Source organism: Octopus sinensis, linkage group LG11 (genome assembly GCF_006345805.1).
Source record: "Octopus sinensis linkage group LG11, ASM634580v1, whole genome shotgun sequence".
Lineage (NCBI taxonomy): Eukaryota > Metazoa > Mollusca > Cephalopoda > Octopoda > Octopodidae > Octopus > Octopus sinensis.
In genome coordinates, this window is record NC_043007.1 from 67,546,927 (window position 1) to 67,564,869 (window position 17,943).

Here is a 17,943-nt window from a genome sequence, read left to right on the forward strand (position 1 = left end):
CCCGTGTTGTCAACCCTCACCCGTTTACAAGCAAGATAATAGTTCCCCTTGGCCAGACTTGTTTTCATTGAAGATTGGAAATGAATGATGACTCTGTGCCCGAAAGGTTAGGGTTACAACTATCATATAATGTCAAGAAAAGGAGATATGCACATATACATAAATACTAACACACGAAACTCAGGCCACGAGTCACCTGTTACTTCTGCTAAATATTAACAAAAATATGTATGTATGAATGAATGATTTTATGGGCTTCTTTCAGTTTCAGCTTAACAAATCCACATGTAGTGGAACTGAAATAAAAAACATGAGATTGGGAAGCAAACTTCTTAACCACAGAGTCATGTACACACTTTGTTTATTTTTGAAAATTAATTGAAACAAATTGGCAATATATTTAATTAAAAATAAGGTCTTAAAAATGTTAAGTAATAACTTGTAGTTCATATTCATTGTACATGTATTATTGTATGCCCAGGTATGACACCTGTTAATTGCTTCATTTCATACCTGGATGCAATACATTATTTCATTTTGTACTTGGATGCAACACCTGTTACTTGCCTCATTTCACACCCAAGTGAAACACATAATACTTGCTTCATTTCATACCTGGGTACAGCATGTCAGCTGCCTCATTTCATACCTGGATGTAACACATTTTTTTACCTCATTTCACAACTGGGTGCAACACATTTTTTCACCTCACTTCACACCTGGGTGCAACACATAATACTTGCCTTATTTCATACCTGAGTGTGACACACATTATTTGCCTCATTTTATACCTGGATATGACACATATTGTACATGGGTGCAGTACATATTATTTGACTCATTTCACCAAGCAGTGATGAGTGGCTCTCAGATTTTTTGGTTGGGATGTTACCTATGATAGACTGAAGACATTAGTCCCTCTCATCTGCTAAAACATCACATCACTAAGTATTATACTCTAGCACTATGGAACCTTTGTTATTCAATGAAAGGGTTGATTTCATGAGACAGTCACCATAGCAGCTACCACCAAGCAAGCACACACACACACACACACAAGTATACGTTGATTGACTAATTATTGATCTCTATATAAATTCTGTAAAAATCAGTCTGCTTGCTCTGTAAATGCATTCCATTAGCTTTTCCAGTGCAAGAGACTAGTACCTGAACCTTATAAATTTACTTATTTTGAATATATAAACTCTACAGGTGTCCTTTCATTAAGACCAACTGATGTCAAAAAATATTCAAGGTAAGTGTAGGGAAGGAACACAATAAGAAATATATTTAAACCCATTCAAAATTCAGCTTTAACGTGTTACCAGTTGCAAGGCTACAACTTGAATTTGTATATGTTTTACCTGTGTGTGTTATTGTTCATATATATATGTGTGTGTGTGTGTGAATGTCTACATAAGTATTATATTGACCAGACTATCAGATGTTATATACCACTAGTCACAATATGCTTCCTTGCATTGTAGCTTTCAAATGCTAGGCTAGGTAAGTAGGTAGGCCAATATTATTCCTTATTGGGATACCTGTCTATCACAGGGGTATCCAATTTTACAGCTAAGAGAACTTGAATAACAATGAAAGGAAGAGTTTTGCTCAAGAGCACAATGTACTATTCCGAGAATCGAAACCATGACCTTGTGATCGTGAGTGCAACACCCTAACCACAAGGCCATGCGCTTTCACACACTCATGTATGTGTGTGTATACACCTCTATCCAAATATATCTTCTGTTACTGTATTGTTTCTGTCCATAATTTGGCATCGCAGTTGTATGTTGTTGTCCTTCACCTACTCCTTATTTGTCCATCAACTCTGTAATACTCCCTATATCACTGGTGCAACCAGAGGAGTAGTACCATGGAATTTAAAGCCTCCAGACTTTAAATATGCTGAAACTATGCTCGAGTCTGATCTCCATGGCTAATTTCCAATAATCCTTTCCATTCTCTATTTTGACTTTTCATTTTATGATTGTAAATAGCACATATACATACACACTGTCATTTTATACTTGCACCCCACTTCCTCTGTCTATCTCTCTCTATTTATGTACGTATATATATATAGGTTTCGTTTATTTCGGGGTAGAAAATATATATTTTTTTTTACACCAGTTGTGTATATAATTGAGTGAAATACTAGTGATAAAGAACAAAGCTATAATTCAAGCCTGTAATCAGTTTAAATAAAATAATAATGAATGCACCCTTTTAAAGCCTAACCAGGATCATGGGCCCAGTTTCCTGGTTTCAATGGTGTATGTGTTTCCCTGCTGGACGTCAGTCCATCGCAGCGTTACTCATTTTTGCCAGCTGAGTGGACTGGAGCAACGTGAAATGAAGTGTTTTGCTCAAGAACACAATGTGTCGCCAGGTCCAGGAATCAAAACCACAATCTTACGATCATGATGTTGACACCCTAACCACTAAGCCATGCGTCTCCACGTAATCAGTTTAACTTACATAAATTAACACAGCTGTCATATTGTTTTCAATCAGACACTTCTTTAATGATATATTAATTTTGGAGATTCTTGAGAATATCTTCTTTTGTCCTTTAAAGTTGGTACCAATTACTGCCAAGTGGTTTGTCTATCTCTGGAAACAGAGATAATTCCAATAAATCAAGAATTTATCTTATATTTGTTTTTTAATATATTTTTTATTCCTTTTCGTTGTTCAGATACATGCCACTGGCTACTCTGAGTTATGTCTCTAAGTTCATTTTCATTTCATTTATATATACACATGTACATAAGTGCACATATATACATAAGTACACACACATGCAAGCAAACGCATATACAATCACATGCCCACACACACACATACAATCACACACACATATATATTTATGTATGTATATACATACATAGGGGCCACCTGAAAAATAACTGGTGTGGAATTTAAATCTGAAGCAAGAGTTTAAATACACACTATACTCTATACCTTGTATTGGGTACCTTCCACTTTAGTTTACAAAGTGTGACATTTGAATTATCTATGTGCATGTGTACTAAAGAAAAAGAGATGTTATATAATATAGCACATGAGATGTTTCAAGAGGTACCTTGATTGTTTATACGTACAATATTGCTTGTTATAGAATTGATTTAAGAGCAAAGGGAATTGAGTTACATGAAATATATTTTGGATATGTCAAAAGATTACATAATATATTAGATATGTCAAGTTTATATCTGGAGACGAGCATATAAGCCTTACATACACCTGTACACGCACGTGCACACATATACAAAAGGGGATTTCTTACACAGACAAGAAGCCATAGCTTTATTGGTAAAAGAAAAAGGGACATTACCATGGCTTTTTTTCCTAAGTGAATTAATAGTATTAACACATTAACAGTATTAATTATAACATCGACAACATTAACCATATCATGTGTGTATGTGTGTATATAGTCAGCTTTTCATCTGGTTTCCACATTTCTGAGTGAAAGAAAGTGATGTATTTTTTCCATTCAGTTATGTCCAATAGGTGTTAATTTACCTCTCCATAACTAGATGGTTCTTCAGCATGAAGCCATTTAGTAATATATATTGGCTTGTATGAGAGTAGATTTATAATAATAATTATAATAATTCTTTCAAATTTTGGCACAAGGCCAGCAATTTCGGGGAGAAGGGGTGAGTCAATTACATTGACTCCAGTACTTGACTCATACTTATTCAACCCTAAAAGAATGAAAGGCAAAGTCAACTTTGGTGGGATTTGAGCTCAAATAAATGCTATTAGGCATTTTGTCCAGTGCAGTAACAACTCTGCCAGCTCACTGCTGTTGTTGTTGTAATAATAATAATAATAAGTTTCAAATTTTGGCACAAGATCAAAATTTGGAGGGGTCAAGTCAATTATATTGATTCCAGTGTTCAACTGGTACTTACTTTATCGACCCCAAAAAGATGAAAGGTAAAGTCGACTCCGGTGGCATTTGAACTCAGATCGTAAAGATGGATAAAAAACTGCTAAGCATTTCACCCAGCATGCTAACGATTCTGCCAGTTCACTGCCTTAAATAAGAACAACAACAATAATAATAATAATAATAATGTAATATAATATATATATAAAGTTTTAGTTTATTTTCTTGTACAGAATGCACATAGATGTGCTCAATACAACCTCATGTTAAAAAAATATTAATTGTAGACTCGGCTAGATATTTATTCATGTTATTTATGTGGGGGATGCAGGGATGATGCACCAACTGATGTGTATAGTTGACCAAAGTGCCTTTCAAATTAAACTATAATTTGTATGAGCCATCCTTGTTTATTTCATATATATATATATATATATATATATATATATATATATTATATATATATATATATATATATATTATATGGTGAGAGAGAGACATACATAAATAAATATCTGTGCATGAAAATTGATACAAAATTTCATCTGCAGAAAGATCTAAGGTAAATATGTTGTTTTTTGTTTTTTTTTTAACCCTTTTTATTGAATTTAATATTTAAAAAGAATGTTATATTTTCTTTTATAAATTTAGCAAAAATGTTATAAAGAACATAGATATGAGTTACATCAACTTGTCTGAATAATAAATTTAAACAACTAATTAAAAAAAAATATAAAAGTGACCACATCTTAGAGATCCAAGATACAAGATACAATTTTGCAACCAAGTTTTGATACTTGGTTGTCCCATTTTCACCCCACTTGTGCCTTATAGCATCAGCCGATTCCATATTGTAATCAGTAGCCGAGAGAAGGTATTTTTTTTTTTCCAGTCTTGACTTGACTTTTGTCAAGTTCTTTCATGGTTGACTTGCTGTCAAGCATCTGCGTTCAAAACCAAATGTTTCAAAGATGATATAATGAACCAATAAGGTTTAAGATCAATATTCATTTTATCAACAAAAAAATCTTTCAAAAGTTTCTTTATATAGTTTTAATCACTGTTTAACCACAGGTCACTTCTGATTGGGTCAACGATATTCAAACCATAATGCTGTAACAGTCTTGTTTTAACTTCAGGCATAGTGTATCAAGGACTATATGAACAGACTATCCTTCTCTTAAGCATTGTACATCTAGGACAATATTATCCAATGTATTCTTCTGGTTTTTTTTTAAGATGGCAAGGTATAATTTAAGGGAGATTTTGGTTGCTATTTCTAGCAGGTTGAGTGATAATGCAGGGGATGCAATTTATAACTTGTTTCCTATTGTATCTTGTCACAAAATCAGTTTCCCTATAACATTATTTATAAATATCACAGCTTACTGAACCAACATGAGTAGGGGGCTACCAGCTCACAGTCCGAAGGGTCGAAAGCTTCAGCTCATGAACTGGTGGTGTGCTATGTCCCAGTTATCATTAATATTGGTACAGGGACATGAATTGAAAATAATAAGAGGGGAAAGATATAGTTGCTTGAATCAATCTCAGTACATGACTAATCCTTATATTTGTGGTCCCTGGATGGTTGAAGGGCTAAGTCAACTCCCGAAAGAGTTTACTGAAAGGTATTATTGTTATTTAACTTTATGATTATAAATGGTAACCCAGTCACTCCTTTATATATATATCGGGGACAATATTGCTTATGATAGCATTCCTTTTTAAGATGGTAGGGAGATTTGCCTGTTATTCCTAGCAAAGCAGTTCAAGTACTTAGAGGCTCCCTTGCTACAGTCAACCAACTCCTTAGAGGTTCCCTTGCTGGTGCAATATGTATATAAGGGTGTTATTTAGTCTAGTGTTTCATTGTTTCTGCCAACTTCAGTAGGGTACTACTATCTTGGCACAGAGCCACAATTTTGTTGGGATGGAGGGTAATATAGTTGATTGAAGTGACCCCAGTACATGACTGGTACTTATTTTATTGACAGACAAAGTCAACACAAGACTTAAAGAGATGCATATACAACTGTACAGTGTTTTAGTCAGACACTCAACCAGTCTACAGTGTTTGTTGGTATAGAGCAACCCAATGTTAAATGGGTAGGAAACAAATCTTGTTGTTATTGTTGTATAGTTGCTGCTCAGATCTGTTTTTGCAGACCTATAACTTGCAGTTAGTTGGTCAAGTGACTGATTCACAGATCCATTTTAGAATTATTAGGTCTCTTCTTATCTGAGGACCACACTGCACACTTCGACATACAGTGAACAATTATGATAAAATTAGCAGAGAAATAATTGTCAAAATGATTTCTTAATTAGGCACAGAATCTTTTTCCTCTCTTTTCTTGTTTTTGCAGCTCTGCTGCACACAGGTGTATGGTGGTCATTGTTGTTACACCGTCATGTTTGCATCAGATGGAGGATTTGAAAGGAGGAAATAGGGATTACATCTAGGCAAGAGTCAGGATCAAAATGAGGTTAGAGATAAGGGAGATAATTCATAACTGCTATTTATGTGATTGTGCTTTGGAAGAGCATCTGCAACCACCAGGTGAGGTTGATCTTGAAGTTTACAGCCCAGAGGGCATCTTGAAGCTGGCTGTCAGCATTTTTAGACTCCATTGAAACCTCATAGAAGTAGAATCCAGTGGTTTGCAAAATATACAGCACAATGCTTGCTGTAGAAAACAAATCCACAAATAAGGGGTCAGAAATTTATCATTTACCCAACATGTCTTCCAGAAAAGATATAGGTTTATTTTAGCTTAAAGTAAGGCCAGAATTATTTTTTTAATTTTTTAATTTTTTTGTAAGTGGCAGGGTGCAAGGTGTTATAAACAGTTTAACTGATCTCCAGTATTTGTACTTAGTTAAATGACACCAAGAGACCTGAACTAAAAACAATGGGTTATTAAAATTAGATATGGTAAATTGTCCAGTATGAAAGTCTATAACGTACTCCATCCCAACAACTGTCTCAAATAAAAGATCAACAAATGTTTTAAGGTCATTTTCCTAGTTAAAGTAGAGTCTAACCTTGTGGACCTTATAACAGTTCAATTATTGCCATCATGGTCCTCTTTTTTGAGGTAGTGTTTTACAGTTGGATGCCCTTCCTGTCACTAATTCTTTTAGTTACAGCATACAGGGATAAGGTGTACCTATTGTAAAACGCAGATACACACCGACTCGAGTAAAAAGAACCATCAACCAAAAAAAGAAAAAAAAAGATTTCTTTTGATGAAGCACAAGGACTCAATATTTACACAGGCAGGGAAAATGTGAAGTTGTAACATTCATGCTTATCTCAAGAATGGTAAGTAATATAAGTGATTAGACTTCAATCAAGAACTGAAAGTAGGTCACAGATTCAGCTCACTGTCAACTTGCCAATTTCTATGGGACATTTGTAGTAGTAGTAGTAGTAGTAGTAATAATAATAATAAATCCTAACATAGGTACAAGGCCACTAATATTTTTGTCATGAGCAGTAAATCAATTAAATTGCCCCAAGCTTTATTGGTGCTTTATTTTTATCAACTGTAAAAAGATATAAAGCAAAGCTGACCTTGGTGAGATTTGAACTTGAAGCATAAAAGGGTACAAGCAAATACAACAAGGTCAATGCAGATATGCTTCTGCCAATCAACTGCCCGGTAAATATATATTTATACAGAAAAAATTGAGATTCAGTTGAATTATGTACTTGAAGCACCAAGTCAGTCTGGTGTTATCCGAATAGCTTGAAGGTGAATAAAATCAAAATAAGCAATAAAATATTAAGAAGTGATGTAGTACGACCATTTCAAGCTGCTTGAAACAGAATTTATATATATATATATATATATATATATAAGCCTGATATGTTATGTGTGTTAATGTCTTAGACGATAATAATGGCCAAATTTTTTTAAAGATAAAAGGTGATCAATGAAATTGATTACTATATAGTATTGGTATATATTGAGTGCTGAAGGACTCAAAGCAGTTCAAGTACTTAGAGTTGGTCTCAGTGTGATTTGAACTGAGAACTTAAAAGAATGTAACTAAGTAAGACCCAGTATTCTATCTATTGCTCTAACTACTGCCCAACCACAGCTCTACACAATGTCATCTGTTGCTCTATTGTACGACCCACAGCCCTACACAATACCACAAGGTATTTCACCTGCTGCTTTATTCTGCTGTCTGCAATCCTACACAGCATCACATGGTATTTTTATCTGTTGCTCTATTCAGCCATCGATAGACCTTCACAATGATAATAATTCTAATCTTAGCATAAGGCCTGCAATTTTATGAGAGCCGGGTAAATTATTACCATTGGCCCCAGAACTCACTGGTACTTACTTATCACCTCCAAAAGAATGACAAAGTCAACCTTGGTAGAATTTGAACTCAGAATGTAAAATGCTAGAAGAAAAACCACAAAGCATTTTATCTGGCAACAATTCTGCCACCTCACTGCCTTTACTTCTTTCTAATTTTGGCACAAGGCCAGCAGTTTTTTATGGGGAGATGGTAAGTTGAGTACATCGACTCAGTGCTTAACTGGTACTTGGCAGCATTTGAACTCAGAATGTAAAGAGTTGGAATGAACACCACAAAGCATTACTTCTGGTACTCTAACAATTCTGCCAGCATGCTGCCTTGATGAGAAAGATAATAATTATAATAATTTTTATTTTATTTTAAGGAAATCTTAGGAGAGAATGTCTCCAATTTAATGAGTTAGCAATTATGCATATTTATCTGAACAGTCCCTTAACGAGATGAAAGACTCAGTATTTGATATTTTGGTTGATATTCAATAGTTAACCCTTTCAATACCAACCAATCTAAGACTGACTCTGGTTCTATGATACAAATATCCTGTTTTAAAGAGATCTAAATTAAAAGCCTTCCATCAAAATTTCATGTTAATTTATGTTCCAAATACCAGCTTAGTAATGACTAAGTTATTTCACTAAATACATAATTATTTTAATTGATACAAGGCAGAGTAGTTGAGAGAAATACATTAATGAAAGGGTTAGATAAATATAAAAAAAAAGAATAAATGGTAATCAACAAGAATCATAACAATAACTACTAAAATTAAATTGCAATTACAAAAATTGCTGGTTTTTTAAGTAACATTTTAATGGCGGTGTAAAAACATTTTCAACTTATTTAACTTTTCCTTTTGTTCTACTTTCTTTCAGTTTTCAGATTGTGGCCATGCTGGGGCACAACTTTCAAGGACACTGTTGATCATATATCAACCTCAATACCTGTCTGGTATTAATTTCTATCAATCTCGGGAAGATGGATGATCAAAGTTGACCTGGGTGGATCATGAATTCAGAAATATAAAATATAAAAAAAAAACACAATCAAGTACTATAAGCTATTTTTATCTTATACCAATACTGTACCAATTTTACCAATTCTTCCTTCCATCTAATTCAACACTATAAGCCATCTTACAATATCCTGCATCCAAGCAGTTGTAGTTCCCCCGAACATTGTATACAATAAGGTCATTATTATAATTATTCTAAATTTGCTATTTCTAAAATCATTTAATATATAAGTTTTCCTTTTTCATCTAAGAAATGAAAATCTTTTTTGCTTAGTAATGTGTCTAATTAATAGTTAATAATACACTGGTTAATTATCCTGTATTCACTCATTTCTTTATTATATTTACAAGGAATGTACTGCAGTGATAAACTCTCATTGAGTTATAGCAGTAATATATTGGGGTTAAACTGACAGGAGTAGTTATTTCACTTATATTGTCACTGCTAATCACCTTGAGGCGCAGATAAATGCCACCTATCTATCCCTGAGAAAGGTATGAATGTATAATAATCCCATTTCCTCACTTCTGTGAATATGAAGACTTTGTGCTTCCATAAAGAAATTTTTCTAATTTAACCAGATGGACTTCTAAAACATGTTGGCACTCATTTAATAATTCCATCCAAGGAACCCATTTTTGAATTTTAGAATATATTTTTTTTTCTTTTGGACATTCGGAAATATAACTTATATTAACACTATTATGTGGACATTAAGGAATCAAAAAACAAAGATGTCAAATGTCAGCAATAACAACAATAGTTTTCCTTCCCTATGTAAATTATTTCTTAAAAAATTGAAAAAAAAAAAAATCCCTAGAAAAACCAAAGAATTTTTTTAAAAAAGAGAAAAAAAGGGGGAAGGAGAAAGAGAAAGGGATAGAACTTGTTTAAATATAACAGTAATAGTATTATAATTACTGTTGTCATTAAATTTTTTTTTTGCTTTTTCAGTTAAATATATTACATGAATGTAATTATGAGATGGGCATAATTGGTATGGAGGAGTTATTAATTAACAAACACCAGAGTCTGATTATTTAGGTGCGTCTGCTGATAGATGTTGGAAATGTTGGTCGTATATAGAAACATCTCTTTGTGAATCACATACGTTCGGAAAGCACACATTCATCATTCATTAAAGGCTGTAAGAGGTTATCAGAATTATTGGTGTCTTTAGCTAAGTATTTTGAAGATTGCGTTACTGAAGTTTTGGCTCGACGGATCGGGTTTCTTGTTTTGCCGTCTTCATCATCGAGTACTAAAGAACTAGGACGGTTTTCTGTAAAGAAACATTAAAAACAAATGAATAAATAAGATACAAGGTATATAGAAGAATGAATGTATACTGCAGATATGAAAAGATATAACATGAATATGTAGAAAACATGATTCTTTGAAGAAAGGTACATGACCAGAATTCTAGAGAATGGGAAATCAAAAGGTGAAGTCATGATTTTGGCTCAGAAAAAAGTTACAACTTTGGTTAGGAAAAAAGCCACATGCAGGCATGGCTGTGTGGTAAGAAATATGCTTTCCAACCACATGGTTCTGGATTCAATCCCACAGTGTAGCACCTTGGGAAAGTGTCTTCTATTATAGCTTTAGGCCAACCAATGCTTTGTGAGTAGATTTGGAAGATAAGTTAAAAGAAACCAGTCATGTGTTTTCATTCAAGATGGAGAACCTACATGGTAGGTTTTGATAATTGCTGAGATATCAATCAGCATGAAATTAATGGTAGCCTTGTTAATCCATAAATATGAAAAAAAGTATACATAGACACACACACATATATATGTGTGTGTGTGTGTGTATGTGTATGTGTGTGTGTGTGTGTGTGTGTGTGCGCGCATGTGTGTCTGACTCATGTAGGCATGGAAAAGTGGACATTAAGATGATGATGAGTAACTGAAAATATGTTTGTACATGATATTATTTACATAATGCCATTACAGACTTATGCAAAAAAAAAATCATTTTTAATGTAATTTTTACCATGATTTTAATGTGCACTTTTCCATGTTTGCATGAGTTAGATGGAAATCACTGGGGAAAATTTTCTACAGCTGGATGCTCCTCCTGTTGTTAACTCTCAATTGTTTCTTAAGTAAGGTAATATTTTTTCATGGCCAAAGATATTTTCATGGAAGACTGGACATGAGAGACACTGCTGGTATGATTGTGACACTCATGTACAACTGTCACATGATGTTAAGAGGAGACACAAATATGCTTACCCCCACACACACAAACACAGACATACACACTCACACACACACACATAATTTACTTCTTTCAGTTTTTGTCTACCAAATTTACTCACAAGGTTTTGGTTGACCTGAGGTCATAGTAGAAGACACTTGCCCAAGGTAACACACAGTGGGATTGAACCTGAAACCACATGCCTGGGAAAAAATCGTCTTAAACACATAGTCATGCCAAACAATAGAACCAAAATGAAAGTGGTTCTAATCCCACAGGTGACTTCTTGCCTTTTTTTTTTATCCCATCCAAAGAGGTTTTGACTCTCAATTATAGTTAAGATTTATGACTGGATTGGCATTCAAGATTCATTGTTTACAGAATATTTACTTTATTTAAGTAGTTTCTATGTTACTTTTTTCTGTGACATTTTTTAGTGAATTTTTTTTCAGTAAATTCAATTAGATGGAGTCTAATATTTCAAATAAGTACAAGTTTGTTAACCATTTTGATACCAACCTACTTGAGACTGCCACCAGCTCTATGAGACAAGAGTTATACTTAAAGTGATCTAAATTAAAGCCTTCCATCAAAACTTCGTATTAATTTATGTTCCAAAAACCAGTTTAATAAAGACAGTTATTTTATTAAATTCTTCGTATTTTCCAAAATTATTTGAAGCAAAAGCAGTACATTTCAATAAAAAATTTGGTAATAAAAGGATTAATTTGATACCTCATTCCCTTTCTCAAGGATTATTTGTGGCAGTGCATCTTCCTTAAAAACAAATATGTGTAACATATTCGCTTTTATATCTTTCATTAATGTTCACAAAAGATTTAAATAATAATAACAATGATGATAATAATAATAATAATAATAATAATATAATAATATGTATAATTATATCTTTGTCTGCAGTTAGTGGTATTTCACAGAACTGCTGTTACTAATTAGGTTTAGAAGATTTCATTTTAATTATGTAAGGAAATATTTTAGATTTAAGGTTTTAGATTTAAGATTAAAAAAAATTAAAATAATTTAATATTATAAGAGTTATCAAAATATGATATTTAACAACAGTTTTAATATGGCTTAATGTAAATTTAATTGTTAAGCTCAATGATGAATTAAATAGGAAAAATGTTTGAAGAAAAATGTCAATATGGTTGCATAGGAAAGAATTTGCAAGTGTGATGAGAATGCAATAAGAACAGAGTTATAAGAATAATTAAGATAGATATGAAAAAAAAATTGAAATGTAATGGTTACAATATAATTATTGAGCAATTAATTAATTGGGTAATAAGTGATCAAAGAATACATTTTCTTTTGTGTGTATGTGTGTGTGTATGTGTATATATATATATAAAGATATATATATATATTTATACATATATATATATATATACATATACTCACAGATATAAAATGAAAACTATAAAACAATAAAGTTACAAAAATAAAGCATTTAAAAAAATGGAAAATAAATAAATAAACAGAAATTAAAAAAATGCAAAGTGTGAAACAAAAGATAATTGGTTCCAACAAATAAGCTGATAGCAATATTCAGTTTAATTTATAAAAAATATAAAAATAAATAAACAACAGTTAAGAGTTTGCTGAATCCTAAAATTAAGAAATTAAAATTAAAAAAAAAAAAAACAGAAGAGAAAAAATAGATTTAAAAAAAAAACATTAAGAAACACAAAAAATTCAAATAAATAAATGAAAAAATTCCAGTACTATGGTAAATGTATTCTTCATCCTCTGTAATTCCATTTTGGTAAAGATTCCACTATGGGGAGTTTTAAAAATTAATGGAGAGAAAGGAAGGAAAATGAAGTTTCTTTGGCGGATGCAGGTATGGCTGCTTGGTTAAGAAGCTCACTTTGCAACAAAGAGGTTTCGGGTTCAGTCCCACAGCATGGTGCTTTGGAGAAGTGTCTTCTGTTATAGTCTCAGTTTGACCAATGCCTGTGAGTGAATTTGGAAATCAGAAACTGTGTGGAAACCTGTTGCGTGTGTGTATATATATATATATATATAATAATAATAAATATTAGGGAATAAATCCAAATTTACAGGGAAAAAATCAGATTTAGGATTAAATCCAATTTTATAGTAAAATATTATATAATATTAATTCGAGACAAAACCACTATTTTGCAAAACAAACAAGGAAAGACTTAATCAATACATAAAAATTTTTAATATAAAGAAATAAACCGCCACTACAATCGTTTCATGTCTTCAATGACATTCGTCAGGTGGATTTTTGATCTCCTAATCTGTTTTAATTTATGAAGTCATAAATTAAAACAGATTAGGAGATCGAAAATCCACCTGACGAATGTCATTGAAGACATGAAACGATTGTAGTGGCGGTTTATTTCTTTATATTAAAAATTTTTATATATATATATATATATCCAACATTATTGATTCTACAGATTTTCTGCTTTATACATGTGTGTGTGTGTATATATATATATATATATATGTGTGTGTGTGTATATATATATATATATATATATATATATATATATATATAATGGATTTCTGTTTACCAAATTCCACTCACAGAGTATTGGGTAATCTGAGATTATGGCAAAAGACACTTGTTCAAGCTTCTATGCAGTGAGATTGAACCTGGAATCATGTAGTTGCAAAGCAAGCTACTTAACCATACATACATCTATATATCAATGAGATTTGACTACTATTTCTATCAGAGAGAAGTGATCCTGTTTAGACCTCGTTGTTAGTTTATATTCTTTATGTAATATTTCTAAATGTATGCTGCTATTATTGGTATTGTTTGGAGTAGATTTCAATTCATAGTGTCCTTAAAGCATAGACATGTAGTTGTTTAGCCACAGGCTAGTCCTCATTCTATAAACTTATGAATAAAAGCATTTCAGCCATGATCATCTTGTTTGTTATTTTAGACATAGTGTCTCTCAGATTACATTATGCAATGTGTCTTTTATCTTTATGAAGGAAGGATTTGAGAAAGATTTGGCTGTTATTTCTAGCAGTTCAAACGGCGTCCATATAGATATTTCAACTACTAATGATAAGATGAGGGAAATTTGGTTGCTATTTCTTGGTAGATTGAGCAATGGTAGTACAGTGTATTCTTGATCAAAGATGTTGCATGGCCATGTATGATTAGAGTATATTGTTAGAATTTAACAAGGTTTGCATTCAACTGAAATGGCTTTCCAAATGCAATGGTGATGCATTCCATGCAATATGTTCATGCATGTAAATAAAGAACTCTTTGGCGGATGTTAGTTGTTAAGTAATTTCAATTTACTGATGATGATTGTAAAGGCAAGGGCTCTTTATTAATTTTTGTAGATCATGTATGGATTGACTTGAAGAAGAGAGAAGGTGTTACACCATTTGTTATAACTTAGTTCTAATATGAGAATCATTTACACATAAAAATATTAATGAAAATCAAGCAATTTCTAGAGTCACTCAGATAGCACTAACAAAAAGGAATATTTGGTTTAATCCACCTTTCAATTTACTAGTTACTATATGTATTGTTAAAAGGCTAAAGTTTTAAAAAAATTTTTTTTACATTTTTGTCCTAACCATAAAAGCCATAAACTATTTAACTTCAATGTCTATTGAAATACATCTTGTAAACTTTTCACATGGAAAAAGCAAAATTGCCAACATAGTTGTTTTTTCCCTGCAGTGTTGGCTCATTTTCTGATTAAGTCCTCTCATCAGAGAATGCTTCATTCAGTATTTTCAAGATTAAGTTTTCTATGCCTGCTTAGATAAAGAAGTCAGTCGTACAGCGTAATGCCATTCATTACATTTCTTCATCTTCCTTCCCCATTTGACTCAAACTTTCTAAGATTTGACTATAGCAGATCTTCCTTAGTTTATCTCTGCCAAGGGTACTTTCTGATGTCAGCACATTTCCCCTTTTTAACCAGTACTTATTAGCTATTTGCTTCATGTCCTTGTGAACCCCTCATATGTCACCTATGAAAAACAACAATATAGATCCAATGGACAATACTTGACTTGACATTCTGCAAGTGTACTTTAGTGATTATTGTTGTTTAACCCAGGACCTGCACTGACTGAGATAAAGGCATTCTAGCTGTAATCCTGCCATTATTTTAAATATCTGAGACTACATTATCTGATATTACTTCTATTTTGTAATATGTTAGGGTGTACTTTATGGGAGGGTTGGCTGCTAATTCTAACAGGTTGAACTACAGGTTCCTTTGAATACCCAAATCTAACTTCCAGGTACACTGAACTCTTTACATGTTTTATATAGCTTGAATTCCAGATGGCACCAACAAAGGTTATAATAACTTCCTTTTCTTATTGTACTTTTTCCACTATTTCCATCATGCTTTTAGTGGCTTTTAAATTGGTGAATACTAGATACCTGTATCCAATATTTGAGAATTTTTTTTACCTGCTTCTTACAATTAATGAAGAGACAAAATAGAGTTGGCATCCATATAATTCTATTTCCTTCACCATGATATTGGATAAATTAAGGAGTTCAAAGTAATCTTCATCTAATTAAACACAATCATTTGTCCATCCCATTTTCAATCCTCACAAGTCATAGTCCCACTCCACCCATTAGAAATACAGCCCTAGATAGCAGAAACTAATAATTACCTAATTAACCAGCTATCTTAACAGTTCATAAATTTTATTTCTTGGGTGCTCCTCCTCCTACTAATTACTGATGTACCTCTATCACATCTGGATTCCTGGTTTTCTCTGTCAGACTGATAATGGTTCCACTGCTTCTTTATGCAACTAGTGCTTGCTCCTGTGTTTACAATATCATGTTCTGACCTACTCCCTTTCTTCATATCAAGCAAGATCAATTTCTAAATGTCACTAGCATATCATGTTCCCTTTAACTAACTAGCACTTAGAACTAAAGAACTTTAAATATAGCACCATACTGCATATGAATTAAGGTTTTGAAACAACTTAGGGAGCTGCAATTTGTCAGGCAGATAATGGTGTGACTTTGACAAGGAACAAGTGATGAAAATAATGTAAGACATCACACAACATGTGAATGAATTAACTCTATACCTGAAAACATATTTAGTCTTGCTGAAAAAGAAATTTGAAGTTAATTTGAGATATAATACAACCATGAACCAAGAAATTGATACTATATCGCGATATTTTGTTTTGAGAGATTTATTTACTAAATTTCTTTGCTTTTCACTCCCATAGAAGAATGAGGTCACAAACTGAGTTACAAGCATATATATGATATTACTGATAAAAAAAATGGATAAGTTTGGTATTGTTTGAGAAAGCTGCCAATAAACAGTGAGGTTGGGAGATTGAAGAGTTAGTGGAAAAGATGCTTATATGGTAAGGGAATGGATGAAATGTCACAGGGTGATAATGGAAGAGATGTGATATGTGATGGATGATGGGATACATTATAGGCTGTGAGGTACTGGATTATATAGGCTGGTCACATAGTACTAGGTTGGATGTTTAGGCCATCTGAGGTTAGTAATATCATGTTCGTGTGGAGATCATGAATGTAATCATATGATTATAGTCATGTGACAGGTGTTGTATTGTGGAGGATCATGTGATAACTTATTTTATAGCAGGTAATGTGGTTGGTGGTAATCAAATGATGCCAATCTTGCAATAGCGGTCATATAGAAAGGAAACAGAGAAGTGATCCAAGGAAGGTCCAAAATGGCAACCTGGTAAAAATGCACGAATTGGACAGAAAAGGATTTAACAAAGAAGGAAAATGAGAAGTTTGCAGACCTAGACAACCCACAGAACTAATAGGAGTAAAAAAAAAAAAATAATAGCAATAACAATGTTGCAGGCTGTTGATGCTGCTGATGATAATAATTATTTCTTACAAAGATACAAGGCCAAAAATTTGAAAGGAAAGAATAGCAAATCAGACTGACCCTAGTATTTCATTAATTTTAGTGATTATGGAAGGATGAAATGCAAAGTTAGCTTCAGTGGGATTTGAAAAAATATTGCATGGCATTTTGTTTGATGTGTTTGGGATTCTGGAGCTTGCCTGAAGTTCGTTTTTCAACTACATAGTTTCAGGTTCAGTTTTGCTGCATGGCACCATGGGCAAGTGTCTTCTACTATAGCTCCAAGTTCATTGAAATCTTATGAGTGAATTTGGTGAACAGAAACTGAAAGAAGCCTTTCAGTTTCTGTTCACCTAAGGCGGCGAGCTGGCAGAAACGTTAGCACGCCAGGCGAAATGCTTAGCGGTATTTCATCTACCATTGCATTCCGAGTTCAAATTCTGCCGAGGTTGACTTTGCCTTTCATCCTTTTGGGGTTGATAAATTAAGTACCAGTTACACACTGGGGTCAATGTAATCAACTTAATCCATTTGTCTGTCCTTGCATGTCCCCTTTATGTTTAGTCCCCTGTGGGCAATAAGGAAATAA

At 32.8% G+C, this 17,943-nt stretch overlaps 1 protein-coding gene across 7 annotated transcripts in view; it reads right to left on the reverse strand.

Moving 5' to 3' along the window:
• Positions 1-4,453: 4,453 nt before the first annotated feature.
• The window catches only part of LOC115217511 (pleckstrin homology domain-containing family D member 1), a 204,037-nt gene continuing 190,547 nt past the window's right edge, over positions 4,454-17,943 (reverse strand). For 2 of the 7 annotated variants that reach the window (XM_029787234.2, XM_036507644.1), the window contains 2 exons: positions 12,205-12,246; positions 10,410-10,546 (listed from right to left, as the gene is read on the reverse strand). In XM_029787234.2, coding sequence (XP_029643094.1) covers positions 12,218-12,246 — 29 coding nt within the window. In that variant the 3' untranslated portion in view covers positions 10,410-10,546; positions 12,205-12,217. Of the gene's footprint in view, positions 10,547-12,204; positions 12,247-17,943 lie in introns of all 7 variants that reach the window. The other 5 variants (XM_029787230.2, XM_029787231.2, XM_036507643.1 and 2 more) reach the window with 3 other exon arrangements.